The sequence below is a fragment of the Letharia columbiana genome (assembly GCF_014066305.1).
Source record: "Letharia columbiana isolate WasteWater2 chromosome Unknown xpSc0000089_s0, whole genome shotgun sequence".
In the NCBI taxonomy this organism is placed as follows: domain Eukaryota; kingdom Fungi; phylum Ascomycota; class Lecanoromycetes; order Lecanorales; family Parmeliaceae; genus Letharia; species Letharia columbiana.
In genome coordinates, this window is record NW_023501167.1 from 39153 (window position 1) to 55567 (window position 16415).

At 51.5% G+C, this 16415-nt stretch overlaps 5 protein-coding genes across 5 annotated transcripts; 4 read left to right on the forward strand and 1 right to left on the reverse strand.

The window, feature by feature from the left end:
* Window positions 1-383: 383 nt before the first annotated feature.
* HO173_013202 (uncharacterized protein) lies at window positions 384-5898 on the forward strand (the record flags this gene model as incomplete). Its single annotated transcript, XM_037315026.1, has 3 exons — window positions 384-522; window positions 581-927; window positions 994-5898. The coding sequence occupies 3 exons, from the start codon at window positions 384-386 to the stop codon at window positions 5896-5898; spliced, it is 5391 nt and encodes a 1796-aa protein (XP_037158088.1).
* A 1559-nt stretch (window positions 5899-7457) lies between these two features.
* Window positions 7458-9578, forward strand: HO173_013203 (uncharacterized protein; the record flags this gene model as incomplete). The annotated part of the gene is made up of 2 exons (XM_037315027.1): window positions 7458-8269; window positions 8351-9578. The coding sequence occupies 2 exons, from the start codon at window positions 7458-7460 to the stop codon at window positions 9576-9578; spliced, it is 2040 nt and encodes a 679-aa protein (XP_037158089.1).
* A 1499-nt stretch (window positions 9579-11077) lies between these two features.
* On the forward strand, window positions 11078-12581 carry HO173_013204 (uncharacterized protein; the record flags this gene model as incomplete). The annotated part of the gene is made up of 4 exons (XM_037315028.1): window positions 11078-11232; window positions 11384-11531; window positions 11688-11783; window positions 12006-12581. The coding sequence occupies 4 exons, from the start codon at window positions 11078-11080 to the stop codon at window positions 12579-12581; spliced, it is 975 nt and encodes a 324-aa protein (XP_037158090.1).
* A 150-nt stretch (window positions 12582-12731) lies between these two features.
* On the forward strand, window positions 12732-14154 carry HO173_013205 (uncharacterized protein; the record flags this gene model as incomplete). Its single annotated transcript, XM_037315029.1, has 2 exons — window positions 12732-13132; window positions 13986-14154. The coding sequence occupies 2 exons, from the start codon at window positions 12732-12734 to the stop codon at window positions 14152-14154; spliced, it is 570 nt and encodes a 189-aa protein (XP_037158091.1).
* A 9-nt stretch (window positions 14155-14163) lies between these two features.
* HO173_013206 (uncharacterized protein) lies at window positions 14164-15741 on the reverse strand (the record flags this gene model as incomplete). Its single annotated transcript, XM_037315030.1, has 8 exons — window positions 14164-14223; window positions 14286-14837; window positions 14907-14952; window positions 15019-15048; window positions 15112-15181; window positions 15269-15425; window positions 15506-15554; window positions 15623-15741. 8 exons carry the CDS (start codon window positions 15739-15741, stop codon window positions 14164-14166), a joined length of 1083 nt encoding a protein of 360 aa, XP_037158092.1.
* Between the last annotated feature and the right edge of the window lie 674 nt (window positions 15742-16415).

Genomic DNA, 16415 nt, shown 5'->3' on the forward strand with positions numbered 1-16415 from the left:
TGAGAAGAAATTCTCTGAGACACGATCAGAAACAACATCTCGAGTTCGAAGTTTACTACCAGATTCTACTTCGATAGAGCTTTTTTTGTGGAGCTGTGTCGAAGGATTGTGATTTTCACGCCGCCGGTTACTAAATACTAAAGTATCCTGTTCTTACAGTGCCCTAGAGTGAATTGTAAGGACTCCTGCATGTTACTCCATTCAACCATCGCCATTTGCCGCCAAGGCATGGGACGCATTGTTCACCGTCTCCAGTACCAGCCTAGACCAAAAAGGAGTTTGCGCAGGAGCGATGGCCCAAGGCCAAAGGGTGCGCATAGAGCCATGCGGCAAAAGTTTCAAGTCGCTGTCTTGATGCCCGCGTATACATGCTACCGCGCATCATGCCAGAATATCATCGAGGGCAGCAGCAGTCTCCTTCCCCTTCCTCCAAAACAGGGCCCATGCTTCCACCCCTTTCAAAGTACTACTATGGACCTGCTCAAGGTTGGAATTCGACCGAATCCTCTCCTAGCCATAATGGTATGTAACTGACTGCAACCTGCCCCCAAGACCTTATTCTAACATACTCGAGTTGCAGGATCGTCTTGGAATTTAAATCATCATGACATACCGCCGGCCTTACCGCCTCGATTATTCCCTGGATCGCCAGCTCATACGTCACCTCAGTGGATGAATCATTCCCCTTATTCGGCAGAATCATTGCAAGGATGGCACTCCCATGGTCCTACGCCCTCAGCTCCACCTGCAAGTCAACTCGCCAACGTACCTTTTACCTCTCATGGCTATCCCCCTGTGCCTGTCACTAGCCACTCGAATGTCAATCCTACCTGGGACAGTGGTCCTCCAGACACATCAACGTGGGGCGTGAAATATAATCAGAAAGCCGCACATGGTTCAGAGCCAACAGCAAAGCCAGCTTTGCCAGTGAGTCCATCCTTTCTCATTTCCGCGTTCCATCTCAACGTAGAGCTGATACCCCCACCCTTTCAGCCACGGCCTCATCATCAAACACCAGGCCAGCCTATGTCACCCGAGTCGAAGACACCTTCATCTCGCCTGTCAGCCACAACAATCGAGGTGCCAGTCTTCCTACAACCTGTAGCTTACGACCCTGCCTCTGCGCCGCCGTTGCCAGAACCTCGTCAGCCCCCACCACAAGACGTGCAAATTTCGATACGGTCCCCGCCCGAGCCTGAACGGCTTCCACCACCTCCTCCGCAGAAGATACCCCTGGGACACGAGGATATGGCGCAAGCCCCGAAAAATATGCCACAGCGCCCCTGGCATGACCCACAGCATAGCTACGATGGTGGACAGCAAAAAGATTCACCGATTTCTCAGCGCCCCCGATTTGACCCTCAGGATTCGCAAAACACTGAAAACAGACCATATCAATGGCACAGTCATGAGCAGCGGCCAACGATCCCGATTCCGCAGTTCACCAATTTCGATGTTGAATCTGCCCTACCACCACCGGAACCGCAGCCCGAACCATCACTCCCTCAGCAAAACTTGCCTCAATCAACTACCGTAGCCCAAAGTAATGATCTCAATCGCTTTCGGGCAGGCGAGTTCCTACACAAATCATCGATCTCGCCCGTGTGCCCCAGCGACGCAGATCGTTGGGTTCCATCATCAACGCCGTGGGAATCTCAGGCCGCCTATGTTCCTTCTCCAGAGCCGCAACATGCTGTCTTGTCCCCACCCGATGGACAGTCTATCTCCACTACTGACCTCTCAATCAATACTGCAGGTGTCTCGACACCAGGGTCCCATCAAACATCCAACACGTCGTACCGGGAAAATGAGAATCGAGGGGACTGGGGCAGACCTGAGCACCAGGGTGATGACTCATTCTACTGGCACTCAGGTCGCTCGTCGTCAGACGCGGAGGAAGACCAGGGCCAGAGTGGCTCTCCAACAGCAACGCCAGGAGACGATAGTGTTGGCCAAAGAAGCTCAACCATAACTTCAATGGGACTGCAGCGCGAGCATCAAGATCTCCCTATACGATCCACAAGTCTTTCACCGGCAACATCCGCGACCTACGGCGCTTCAGCTTTGGGCTTCGGTGGCCCGTCAGATTGGGAGTATTTTGGGGATTACGAGGCAGAAGAGATCGACGATGAAGAATTGTACAGTCGACCCAGACCGCGGGATTGCAAGAGCGTGGTCGAGGGATCCACTGAGCTGCCGGTGGACTTACCTCTCGACTCCATACAACCACGCAACGAATCGGACCTGCTTGGCTCGAACTTGATGCGGCTGGAGAACCGATCTTTGCACGAAAAATCTTCCGCCAGGCCCTTTATGGAGAGGTGGTCTCAAGACAATGTCGTCCAGGAGCTGCGGATTTCGCGTGAAGGTGGCTATGGAACCAACACAAGGCCGCCATCAGCGCACAGCCTGGTTACTCTTCATGCTGCTTCAGGTCATGCAGCACCGTCATCAGATGCTGATGGCCAGCAACGGCCAGATCTGGACGATGTAATCCGAGCATGGTCGCAAGCTCCCTATGTCGGAAAAGTCCAGGAAGTGGCGCCCGCCACTGGAATTCTCCCTGACAATGATGTAGAGCCTTCGAATATTGCTGAAGCGTCACTGGCATCCACCCCTCGTGAAAGGATGTTAGGTGTAGACGTGATATTAAAAGGCGCGCCCTCGTTACCAAAATTACCAGATTCCGTGGATTCCCTCAATCCTGATGAGCGAGAGCTACACCACAATGCTAATGTTTCGGCAACCCCATCATATGCCGTTCTGACTGCCACTCATCATGGACAGCAATCGCAGCCTCTGTCAAATCAGCAAGAGCCGGCAAAAAATGACATGTCGGCGAATGCAGAGGTCAAGCCCAGAAAAGAAGAAAATCTCACATCAGAAAGCGAAAAGATAATACAAAATGTCTTGCCGCCAGTCGACGTGGCGGTTTCGTCGGGCCTTTCACTGTCGATTCCCACCGAGCCAAGCATCAACAGACTGTCCTCGGACATTGATCCCTCAGTAGACACATACACAGACCCGAGGACGCATGGTCTGCCTCAGGCTTCGCGAGAGACAACGCCGACAGATTCGAACGAAAATTCTCATAGCTCATCGCAGAGAAACGATTTAAACCCAGATCAGCAGATTTCGCAAAACATGCAACTGGAGAAGCTCGAGTCAGACCACCTAGACGATTGTAAGAGGAATTCACAGGAGGTCAAATCAGAGCTCCCGCAGAATTCAGGAGGCTCTACATCGCACGAAGCTATCATCATGGTGTCCTCAGAAACAATCGAGAGCTTGTCACGAGGAAGCTCGCCATCGAAGCAGTTGATAGCTTCCGCGGAGACAACGCAAGAAGACCCTTATTCGTTCATGCCTCGCAACACCTCGCAAGAGAACTTTGACGCGGGAGATAGTATTGAGCCCAGGCAGGATCATTCACAGGAGCATGCAAAGACACCGAAAACTTATGCAATTAGTGACAGGTCGCCGTCAAAGGACAACGTCACTAGCGCACCTCCCCAAGCAACTCCTCCTCCGCTCACCCCTGATACCTCACTTCCCCATAACACAACTTCATCGGAGATGAAAACGGTCCAAGATCCATATTCAGACCTCGAACCGTGGGGTAAAGCATCCTTGAATCGATTTGCGGCAATGCTGCGAGAAGAATCACGTGCAGAAACCAACCAAGACAAGCTAAATATCTTTAATGTGTTTACCAGTCGCGAATCTCGCTTGCGAGTTGTTTTGTACGGCACTGATGACGAGCTCATCATCCCGCAGAAACCGGTACAGCAAAAGCTTGAGACCATACAAAAGGTCGAGAAGGCAGGATTCGTGAAGCAAGCTGTAGAGCGTGCCGATTCAATAGGTCTCGAACGCTCACTGAAAGCGCTCCCTGCTTTACCGGCAAATCGAGAAAGCGTAATAGGTATGCCTGGGAACACACTGGCCCCGTTGGTAATACAGCATGACCTAACAAACGACGGACGAGGCGTTGACTTGAAAGTTCAGCCGTCGGCAGACGACTCTAAGTCCAAGAAAGAAAGTAAAAAGTCAAGCAGGCCGTTCGGAGATGACTCCTATGTCATGGTCGATTCGCCATCAGATGAAGTTCAATACAGCCCTGGTGGCAGACCTGTAGGAGCTCGCTTGCTAGAGACCGGTCGTGGAACAGACGTAGATTCATCGCAGGACGCAAAATCAGGTTTTGAGAAGGACAACGCCGCTCTCTCAAACACGCCAGGAAGCGCCAGACGTGCGGACTCACCAAGCTCCGACGGACCGACCGCAGTAGGACTCGAAGATTTTGAAGCTACTAAAAAGCCTGCATACACGGCTTCGAAGTACAGCGATGGTCGCTCAGAGGTCAAAAATTACTTAGCAAATCGCAAGTCCGTCTGTAGGCCATATGCGACGCTTACGCAGGGGTCGTTAGAAAGTGCATCGACTTTTGGAAGAGGGGATGATACCAAATTAGCGGGAGTGGCAAGTATCATCACGGCACCAACCAGTCAATATAACTCCAGTTTGCAGGTCAAGGTAGATGGTGCAGCAACTGAAAACAAGCAGAAAGCTCCTGGAGCCGAAGGACCGCCTGATTTGCGACGCTTTGTGAAGGCCGATTTCGATCCTTTACTGTTGGCGTTGCCAAATTCCGACGCTGTTGTTCACGAGTCAGCTCGAATTCTAGACCTGAGGAATGTCATGGAGGCGGTGCCCGACGAATTCAGTTTCATTCACCAAAGTGTTGTTGCCTGGGATGCAAAGGCTAAGAAGCAGCGCGAAGAGAATGACAGACAGCGACATGCACGGCAAGTGGAATCTGAACAGAAGATCGACTCGCTATTCGACGACCATGAAATTGGGTATGGGGACATTGCGGAATTGGAAATAGAGTTCAAACGTTCAGAAGCGGCTAGGAGAGCTGATGAGGACCGCTCTGAATATCAGACTTTCGTATCCGATGTCTTCAACCTAGTTTGGACACGTTTACATTACGAGCTTGACCAGCTGATTCCTCACTACGAGCAATATTCAGAACTGATGGATCATACGCTGGCTGGGAAAGATATGTTCGAGGGCTCGGAAGAAGGACTCGCGCTTGGACCGACGATGAGCTCCTTCCTTGCGTTGCACCAAAAACTTGAGATTCGTTACCAAAAAGCGTTCGAAGCAGTTCTGGAGAGAGACCGGCGGCTAAAGAAGACTGAAATATCTCCGTGGTACACTTTGAGCAACATTGCCAAGGTCAAGCAGCTGGAGAAGCAGTTTGAAGATGCGGAAAAGAAAGCGATTATCGAATACTGCCAACAACGTGATGCGAGAGCCAATCATCTCATGGACGTACTCGATCAGAACACGCTTCGAGGGGTGGGCGCGAACCAGGATTATATGGAGGCAATCATGAAGGCCGTGCGTAGGATCGCATCTGGAAGAGCGTTCGCTTCTGTGCCCGGCTCGAACGAGCCAACAGCCGGGCTTGAAGAGGTAGAAAAGGCCAAGGCCATCACTGCTCTGCTTGCTTCATCTTCAGAGCAGATCGTGCAGACATTTCACGTCGCGGACATGCTCTTGAATTCGGCAGATTACGAAGTCTCTGTCGCGAAAGCCAAGGTTGCAAAGGCTGACATGGCGACTCTGGCAAAACTCAAGGAAGAGCGGGCAAAAGAAGATCAGAAACTGATGAGAGATCTGGAGCACCGCTTGGCGCTTATCAGGGAAGACTCTAGGAGGACCAATGACGAAATCGTCAAATTGATGCTATTTCTGGGCGTCCAGAACGGGCGCGCTGATGGCGTACCGGCGCAGGCAGAGAATGCAGATCCAGAGCACGAAGCAAGAATACATAAGGCTTTGGAGGAGGCGAAGAGGAGGAATGCACTCAAGCAGTCTGGAGAATGAGATGCGTGATAAATGTTCTTGGAAATTTCAATGATACCCCTCGCGGCGCATAGAGGCGTGCGACAGCATGTGTTGTGAGCGGGAATTGCTTTTTTAAACGACATACGAGTATTCCTCATACCTGAAGAGACTTCAATTTGGCCAACGAAGCGAGCATTATGAGTATCTATTGAGAAGGTCTGAAACATTCGGCCGCTATCGTACCATATACAGATATTGTGTAAATACGTAACTCTCATGAGAACTGAAGTAAGTATTTTGGACATTCGTCCTTGATCAATCTCAGGATACCTTTCTCGTTTTTATACATTGAACGGAGTCGAGGAACGGTACTTAGTTGTCGCGTGTACAAGTAGTGGCGAGAGTGGCTGCAGCGGGGAGTGCAAGCCCAGTGCGAGGGAAGCACGTTAGCAAGTCACGACCTACCCTCGCCCTGTCCGAAGACAAAGGTAGGAATATTCATGGCGAGCATGTCAAAGCAACGGCGTGGCATGACTATGAAGCCAGCTTCCTGACACCAACGATGGCTTTGACCCCTTCTTGCAGGTTCAGCAAGCTGGCGGTGGTGCTGGTGGCTTTTACTCTAGCTCAAGGAGTCTTGACCAATAATGACTGGTGAATGGCAAGTTCAAAGTACCTTTGCTTGGTGGCACTGCCAAGATTGAACAACCATCGACATCGACCAGCTGTGACTCTCCTTTGGCGTCTGGAGAAAAAGCTTCGCTTTCCGTTGTGGATGGGGAGAGGATAAAAGAACCACATGGTAATGGAATTGTATACCCAAGTGGTCTGCTTTCACAAAAGCAAACGTGAGAAAAACAGCGAATATGAAGAAGGTGACACTGACGAGAATAAAGTAAAGTACGAGGGTAATAATACAAGCTAACTAGACTAGACTAGCGAGAGATTGAGAATCCTGGACCGGGACCTTTTGACGTCATCCCGCCTTGGAAAGTGTGAGGATTGAGGAACGGTTTTTTATCATGGCTCCTTGGCTCGCTTGCCTCTGCCTTAGCGCAACAACTCCAGCCTCCCCGAGCTCCCCAACTCCAAGAAGGTGGGTGATGTTCCACCCTTTTTACCTCGCCGGCACCGCCACCTCTACATTTTCTCTGCCACTCTGCCACTGCCCTCTCCCCCCCCCCTCCTTCTCCTCCCCCGGCCTCTTAGAAATGCTTTCTCTCTTCCTGTATTCACTTTCGCAACCGTAATTCTCCATCTCGGTCGCTGCGGCTAAGCGGTCTTTTCAAAATCCTCTTGTTCAACGGTGCCAGCCCTCCTCCGGCGCCAGGCTGAATGTGATATCCAAAACCAAAAAGCTTGGACGAAAAGACAACAAACATACAGTACTTATTAATAAGAGTACCTTACGGTTGAAAGGCTTTTTGCGCTTCGGACCAGTACACGTTAGGTCTGCAGTCTGGCTTTTTTGAATACAGTAATACCTTCTCACCAGGCAAATGTGTCCTTCACTGGCCTTGAACTGCGATTTCTGTGTCGCTCTTGTGAAGACACCCCAAGGCAGTGCTCTCTCGAAACAAGATTCCCAACTCCTTTAGATGGCAGATTTCGTGACGTCTACAGCAACATCCAGCGCGACGGCAGCTTTGACAGACCGGCCCTCCAACTCCCACACCCCTGCCTCCGTCGCTTCCTCACCCAAGCTCCCAAGCGTTCCGCACGCTGTTGACTTCGCCACACCCCAAAGTGCTCGGAAACGCCGTCGCTCGTTCACAACCGCATCTGCCACCGGCCCCGAAGCCAAGCTGTTAAGGGCGTCAATCACATCCAAGTCAGCGCTTTCCCCGGAGTATACTCCAAAGGCGCTCACAGGAGCTGCAGCTCTAGCAGACGAGCAAAGGCAAAGAGACAGGATTGAAGGTCGCCAAACAAGCCCCAATCCTGCGCGAAAGGCACTTGGATACTTCTCGGGACCGCAAAGGAGTGGCATGAGCAGGTTACAGGATGCGCCGAACCAGGCATCTACCCTGAGCAAACCTCTCGCTGAGGTGGCTCCTTCCCCCAAATCAACTCTGACTGGGGGCTCAGTGGCTTCCAGTGAGGCTACAGCTCAGACGAGCCCGCGAAATACAGCAAGCTTCGCAACATCTGGCAGTACGGCCGCCCCTACAATCACTGCAAATGGTACCTCAGTGGCAAGTCCAGGTCAAATGGATGATGTCGCGGGCGAAGATGATGACGATGATGACGACGATGACGATGATGGACCGGGTCGAAGTGAGAATGGTCAAGGAAGGGACGATACTGGTGGTACGGATCCAGAAGAAGGCCGCTCCAATAAGGCTTTCACTTATCCTGGTCCAATGTTGGCCGCTCAAGCACACCGAACGTCAAGCTTACCACAGTCTGGGTACGGTAGCGGTAGAGCCAACACCAGGTCTCCATCCACCAAGAGACACAAGTGTCCGTACTGCAGTACTGATTTTACCAGGCATCACAATCTGAAGAGCCACCTCCTTACTCATAGCCATGAAAAGCCCTACCAATGCGACACTTGTGAAGCACGATTTCGACGTTTACACGACTTGAAACGGCATACCAAGCTTCACACTGGCGAGAGGCCTCACGTCTGCCCTAAGTGTGATCGCAGCTTCGCTCGTGGCGACGCACTAGCAAGACACAACAAGGGCCAGGGTGGCTGTGCTGGGAGGAGGTCTAGCATGGGTAGTTTCGGTGGCGACGAGAAGCACGAAGAGAGAATGAGGGCTGGTGACGGAGACAGTATGCCTGGGATTATGTACACTGCCGAGGCCTCACATGAGCCTGAGCACATGGACGAAGACAATGATAGTCCTGGCGGGAGGAGCCTTCCTAGCATTCGAAAACACGATGCTCCTCCTGATGAGCACCACGGACATGTATCTGAACACCAGACCATGTATCAATCACGACAGCCCAGTACCTATCCTCCTGTAGCTGCCCGGCAGCCTACAGGTGGCCTTTATCCGCCACCGAACGCAAGCCCTAGAGGCGGCTCCGGCCCACCAAGTACGCAGTCTTCGCTCGGCTTATCCTCATATCCACCTCCTCCTAGTTCTGGTATTTCGGCCGGATTCCAGGCTTCTGGCGCCAATGTTTTCGCCCAAGGCGGCATGACCGAGAGCCCAAAACCACTTTCACCGGCTGGCGTAACATCCCAGCAGCTGGGCCATCCAGATACCGGAATCCATCGCAACAGATCCCCAAGCCTAACGCAGCAATTCCAGCACACGCAATTCGGTAGACGCACTACGGGTCACAACATATCGCCGCCAATGAGTTTGCCACCTCCAAACCCCACCGCGGGCCATCCCAATGCTCCTCAACTGCCCTCGCTGCCTGGTCTGAACCCTCCGGAAACTAGGTATACTCTACACAGCCAAACCACAGGGCCGACTCAACCGCACGCCAGCGTACCCAATAGCCTCGCTGGACCTCCATCACATGGACCGAACTCACCGAGCTATCCACCAGGTACTACGTCATCAGCAAACAACAGCCTTTCTAGCCACAGTACTGGGCCCCAAACCAGCTTTGACAGGCCTCACAATCCTTATACCCAATCGAATGAACAGCTTTGGATTTATGCTCGAAGCCTAGAGGCCAAAATCGACCGATTGCAAGACGAAGTTGCTTCGTTGAAGAGTCGACCGAGTGGAGGTGCTCACGACCATCACTAGCGCACCTCATTGTCTGCCCGAGCAGACAATGTGGGGGATAGACCACGACGTATTTGGATTCCAAGCCGTTCGAATTCCATTGTTCAATTATCTCCAATTTATCCATTTATCATAGCCGGCGGACAAATAGCATCAGCGAAGGGGAAAGGCGTCATCTGAGGAAGCCCAGCACACGATAGAGGCTTCCGGCCAGCGACAAGCAACACAAGCCGGCTCGATTCAAGCATGGGTGGCGCATAGCAAATATGGTGGGAACGAGTGACGGCAATGCAACGGGGACTGGAATAGTGATAGTCCTTGGTCACATTGCCATTCCCATGCACCTTGTCTTTCTCACGATTCCCTGTTGGTCTTCTCTAGTAGTCGGTCAAAAAGCGGTGTTTAGCGGGTCTCATTGCGGCTGTTGTAGCTACCATTTCACATAGCTACTCTCTTGCATCATCGGAAAGAGTAGTATATTTATGGTGGCACGACTGCACATGTGTATCATAGTTTCATGTTGTGTCGATAGGAAAAGGGCTGGTGCCTCTGTGCAAATGAAGCCTCGCGCTTAAAGCAGCTTACGAGCCGAAAAGCGATTGCCATTTTTCACAGAATTCAGAAACTGACCAATTGCATTTAGAGCGACTAAGAGGACGCAGTATCTGCATCGATGAAGCGCAGTACATCGATATGAATCAGCCTGAGTTCGAGGGCTGAGACGAAGGTTATGGGAAGCGCCACCAAGGAGCACAGTTTGTTCACAGCACAGTCGCTGAGCCGCAATAAGTATACCAAAGCCAACTCCAATGACCGGAACTCCATGCGGCTTCATCTCCACCACCCACGATCTTTGATTCTCTTGTTCTTCTATCAGCCTCGAGGAGCTGAACGGAGGCCATGCACTCATGACTTAGGCTTCGCTGTTGCCGGCCCTGACCACGCGGCTACTGATTCAATCACACTTCCAATGGCCAATAACACGAGTGGGATGGCAGTCAACAGGACTTCTATAACGCCACTTGCCGTTGGCCCATTCACGCTTTGACCGTTTAGAGGGACAGCCCCATATTGGCATCAGCGTAGCCGGCACCACCACCTCAAGCTCCAGTTGACTCAGCTATATCCCGTTTTCCTGTGTCATCTCCTCCAATCAATTTCAAGCTGAATCTGGCGCGCTGCTAAGAGATGCTCAGCGGAGCTTTTAGAAGCTCGAAGAATGTGCTCTGAAGCCATAGAGGTGCGGCCACCTCGCCTTTTGATAAATTTGACTGGCGTTTGTCCTTTAACCGCCGTCAGAGGGGGCTGATACTTCTTCCATCTTTTCCCTTTGCTCACGTCTTCCTTCTTCAAGCAAGCTTGTTGCCTGAAATTTGAGTCAAATGCCCCGGTACAAAAGGTTCATGATGTTTCCAGTAGTACTCATTCCTGCAACAACCATCTCCTGTCGATCATTCGCTGTTCTTAGTTTGCTCATGTCGGATCCGGCCCGACTGCTTGGAACCTTACATCTGGACGATATGCCAGTCACTCGTTCTCAGACCCAATTCCCCCAGCAAAGGGCAGGACGATCTCCGCGAGGTCGGGCTCGAGGTCGCGGTCGTGGCCGTGGCCGTGGCCGCGCTCAACCTCCAGCACTAACTATAGCCCCTGTTTCGGGATACGCAGGTCTTCAGTAAGTCCACATTTCGTAGCAAGTTCTCCCTAATCGTGAATTGCGTTGTTAGACATGTTCCGCGAGTAGCAGGCTTAATCCCGAACCCAAGGATTCGTCCTATAGATTGGCTTTTATCGCGAAGAAGTCAAGCTAACATTGGAATTTACAGGTATGATACCCAACACCTGTCTCCCAGCTCTACTCAGACAGCTGTTGAAGGTTTGGAGTCCATGTTCTCGGTCGATCTTGTACGACCATACGGAGATGGCAGAGATAGATATTATGCCTTCCAGCTAAGAATTCCAGTTGCAGTGCGAGTATGTACATTCCAGGGTGATTCCCCCAATCTGCACCACGGTTCGACTTCTCATATAGATGTTGCGCGCGAAAAGTCCCTCCTGCCCCTTAGCCCTTGCTAGACCGGTTTTATGGACGTTGAAAAGGGCAAGGCTGACTCAGAAATGTCGGATTAGGTATACAATCCGGATAGTCAACGAATACTGCAAGACAGGGTCGAATGTTCTTGTCAGGGTTATCGAATGTCACGAAGTGCATGTCCGCATCTATATGTGAGTCCAGCAACCCGGGCAGGCAAGCTGTCAAAGAAATGGTAGTCCGAGGCACCAAAACCCTCTCGTTTTCAACAACAATCTTAGGCATCAACCCGTGTTCATTTGTTGTTCAAGATCGAACTGCTCCACGAAGAGGATCTGTACCGTTTTGGCAGCCATCTTTTCGAGCATCTTGCCTGCCAGGTCCAAATTGTGACAATACTATACTGACAGATGTAGTGGCTCTTTGGACGCTTTCATGCCATCTTGAGCGAAGACCAGCAAGTAGCCAGCTCGGAAAATTCCACACAAATAGAAGTGACTTCTCGCTTGAGTGAGCTGTACCCTCTCATTGAGGAACGGCATGTTTCCTTACCCATGAGTCTCAACAACGTTGAAGGGGACGACGAAGAAGAACTCACGAAAATAGACAGTCTATGTGATATTCTCTCAAGCTTTGATGAGGGTCGCACCCCAAGCGAGTACAAGCGCGATGTTGTAGACAACCAGCAGCCACCAATGTCTTTCGACGACATCTTCGTTCCAGGAGATATCTCCCGAACGATCTATCGGCTTGCAATCTATGATGAAGCCTTCTATCAGTACCTGCGGCAGGTGGTACCACCCGACGTGTGTGCCAGGCAGTACTATAATAAGCAGCGTCAGAGAGCGAGGCTTGCGGTTCAATGCCTTGGCCATTATGGTCGGAGTGGACCTCAAACCGGACACGCAAGGAACAATAGTAACCGCCCTTCCCGAATTTCATCTTCCCCTTTCATACCACTTCTTGAGTCTGAAGACAATTTTGAGGAATAGGGACACGTGTTTTGCCCTTCGAACAAGTCCTTAAACTGAAAGTCTGTTTCAAAAGCAGAATGCTGAATCCTAACTGTTGTAGTACCAGAACAGTGGAGGGATATGGATGTCCCTAAATGCGCACGCACTCTTCGTTTGCTCGTGCACCAGATGTGTGAAGACCGCGAGAGAAGAACCACGAATGCTCCTCTCGACATGGGGGCAGTATATCTCCTGGCTGAGACCCTCACTGACCTCGTAGAAGAGGTCTGCTTCCACAACCGAGACATCTACGAGGGAAGCAGCTGGAACAGAAATCAAGAGCCCAATGAACCTGAAAGAGAACGCAATTTGTACGCTTACCTGATCGGAAATCCTCCGTTCAATCCATCACTCCTTCTCTGGATGAGAGACCACTTCATCATTGACCGACTGCGAGCCTTCCCCGCCGACGTAGGGAGGTCCCTTTCCGAGCGTCTGACCACCATCAAGGAGAATATTGATGAATGGGATGCTGATGATATGCCTGCGTCTCGAGCATATGCCGGCAGGATTGAGGACATGTTGCACGAGTACGATACTACCTAGAACCGATGAACCTCGATCTTCTTCCGCTCAACCGCGGCGCGCATAGGACAGACCTGGATCGACGACTCTGATCCTCTTGTGAGAAGGGTTTCACATGTTGCAGTAACTGCTGTTGATTGCATTCCCTCTTCCAGCGATCTGCGCGCCTGAGGGAAGGCAACCCACGATGGGTTTGAATAAGAAACCAGTCTCTAACATCTTGTTGCGTTTCCTGGCACTACGTTTTTGGGTCCTCGGTTGTGTGTATTTTCACTCGTTCCTCTACCATTACCGAACAAAAAGTCCATATGTCGGGCCCGGAGATACATAGAGAAGGATGGCCTCAGTTTCGAGCACACTTGACTGTTCTATGGGCTGGTCCCACTTATAGATTATTCATAGCCAGGTTTTTGGTAGATTTTGAGCAAATCTCAACGTTCCAGTGTCTTGGGCCAGCGAAATAATACAAGCAGATCTCCCAGGACTCCCTCTTCCATCCTCAAATTCCCCAAACCCCAGAGCGTACTCAACCACACTCGACTTACGAAATCAAACATGGGACAACACATGTCCTGCCTTTCCCGTGGCAGAGGGCGCTCCACGAAACGAAGCAAGCCACGTAAATCCTATACGCCCGCGGCCAAAGCCCAAGCATATCGCAACGCTCCCGCACAATCTACCACCACATGGACGGCAAGTCCATCCGGTGCTTCCGCTACGCACTCATTCACTTATCTCAATCCTGATCCTGTCTCTATGTGCACGGCTGCAAGTGTCAATCTGGGCATGGGTATTGGATTCGCAACTAGTACTGACTGCTTTGATGCCGGAGCGTGAATTGCGATATCAGTGGCACAGACATGTCCTGTTGTTGAGTAACAACCCCAAACTAATGCCTTATGTCAAAAATACCACGCGGACGGATACACATTCTACACATGAAATGGTTCAGTTGTATCAATCGCAGTTCACACACTGTGAACCTGAAGATGATTCTTTACCTAAGACACAAACAGTATCGGCATAGTGCAAAGGTCTATTGTAAATCCAAGACCACTCGACCAATCAGTTTCCCGTCCTTCATTTCCTGGAACACCTACATTTCCTCCAGTCAGCAAGCCTGTCGAGGAAATGTCAGTACGGGCTCTCGCCACTCACCTCCATCAGGTTTTCCATCTTCTCCGTCCTGTAATGCGCTTTTACAATCCCCCTCGCTGCGAAGTCTAGACACTCGATTGCGTCCCGCCTGGTCCCCACTGCGACGGCGCAAATGTTTGCCTGCTTGAACACGAGTGCCTGCGGAAAACTCTTCGCTATTGGTTGAGGCGCTCCTTCAGGCATGCCAATGCAGACAAGAGTACCGTCAAATCGCAAGAAATCCAACGCCTGCGCATAAGCCTTGTTGCTCGCCGTGCACACGAGCACGGCGCTTGCTCCAAGGCCACCTGTCAATTTCAGGACTTCTTCCACGATAGATGTGTCGTCGTGCGCAGTTACGTCAATGAAGTGTTCGGCGCCGCAGTTCATGACGACCTGCTTCTTGGAGGGGGCGTCAATGCCAATGACGCGAAGAGCCATTCCGCCAGCCGCGAGTTGACAAGCAATATGACCAAGGCCACCACCGGCGCCGGAGATGACGACCCATTCGCCGGACCTGGCTTTGGATTTGCGCAAGCCGGCATAGGTGGTCACGCCAGCACACAGCATAGGCTTTAAGATTGTCAGCACTGGACGCGTGCAACCAAGTCAGACGCACGTTGCCTCTCAGTTCATACTTACAGCAGCATCGGCGGATGGTAGGTTATCTGGGATTGCAGTAACATAGCTACATGCAAAATTTGTCAGAATATTTTGTGTTATGCAACACTTTAGATGGGTGGTGAGAGCTTACTTGATAGGGCCAATGCAGTACTGCTGAAAACTACAAACACCTTCTTGTCAAAGGGCACATTTGGAGAACTCCTGGACCAGGTGGGGAGCTTACGTGCCAGGAGTGTAATATCCACTAACCTTTGCCTTTGGGCAAAGAGCTTCAGAACCACCCAAACACTGAGCTGTAGCTATCGTCAGCCTTGAAGCACCAGGTGCGTATCTCACCTGTTGCAAAGGGTGGAGCGCTCCCCATCCCAGCCTTTACTCACGACAACTCCCGCAGGTCCCAGATACCCACTTCACGCCGACACGATCTCCGACCTTAACAGTCGAGCTTTCGCTGCCGGGGCCCAGCTTTACCACTTTACCTACGCCTTCGTGACCCCCGACCTGGCCTGCCTGGGTTGGATATGGGAGGGAGGCCCACTAGAAAGCACATGAGTCCCCGGCTTTTGGGGGGATAAAAGATGCGAGGCAGGCAAAAGGGAGTGATAGGATAGGCCTACTGAGTTCTCCATGACACCCAGATCAGAGTGGCAGACTCCCGAATGAGTGCTTGAGCCGGGAGTCAACACGGAAATGTGTCCCTTGTCCGAGGGTCTTGAGGCGAGACAGGTACATACAGGTTGATCAAGACTTCACCAGGCCCGGGCTCAGGCGTCTCTCGAGTCTCGATCTTGGTAGAAATCTTTCCGGGTTCATCGTAAACGCAAGCCTTGTACTGCTTGGGTATTTCCGACATTTGGAATCAGGGTACACGCAGAGAAGGCGTTGCAGAAGGTCAAGATGTGATTGAATCAGAGAGCTATGAGAGAGAGGTGTGTTGCCAAATCCGATGCATGAGAAGTAAAAGGAAGACAAAGAGAGAGAGGGAGGGGAGGAAAGGAAGAGACAGAGAGAGAGTGTGTGTGTGGGTCAATTGGAGAGACCGGTATGGTAGGTAGCTAAGGGTGCGGGGCTCCGAGGAAGACCTCCCCATCTTACCAGGTCAGAGAAGACCGAGCCAGACCGAGCAAAATGTACTAGTAATTACATAGATAAGTACCTTAGGTAGTAGGTACATGTAGTAGGTTAGAGTGATGGAGTGGTGGAGTGGTGGAGTACTAGTACTCTGCGTCATCTTCAGAAACATTAACCGGAGATAGCAATAGATAGCCTCCTCATGCAGATGGAATCGTGTACTGGTACCGGTTCACATGCAAACCTTACCTTATTTCCTCAAAAGGCCCACATGGCCCACATGGCCCACACCACCACCACCCCAGGTGCCCCACTTCCCTCCCACCAAACTCTCTCCTGGGTGTGGGGAATGCACCTACATACTGCCTACTGCCCACTGCCTACCTTACTGACCCTAAGCGCTTACGCGCTACCTATGTGTGGGGAAAAGACAGGAATATGAAATTCCTGGTTGTT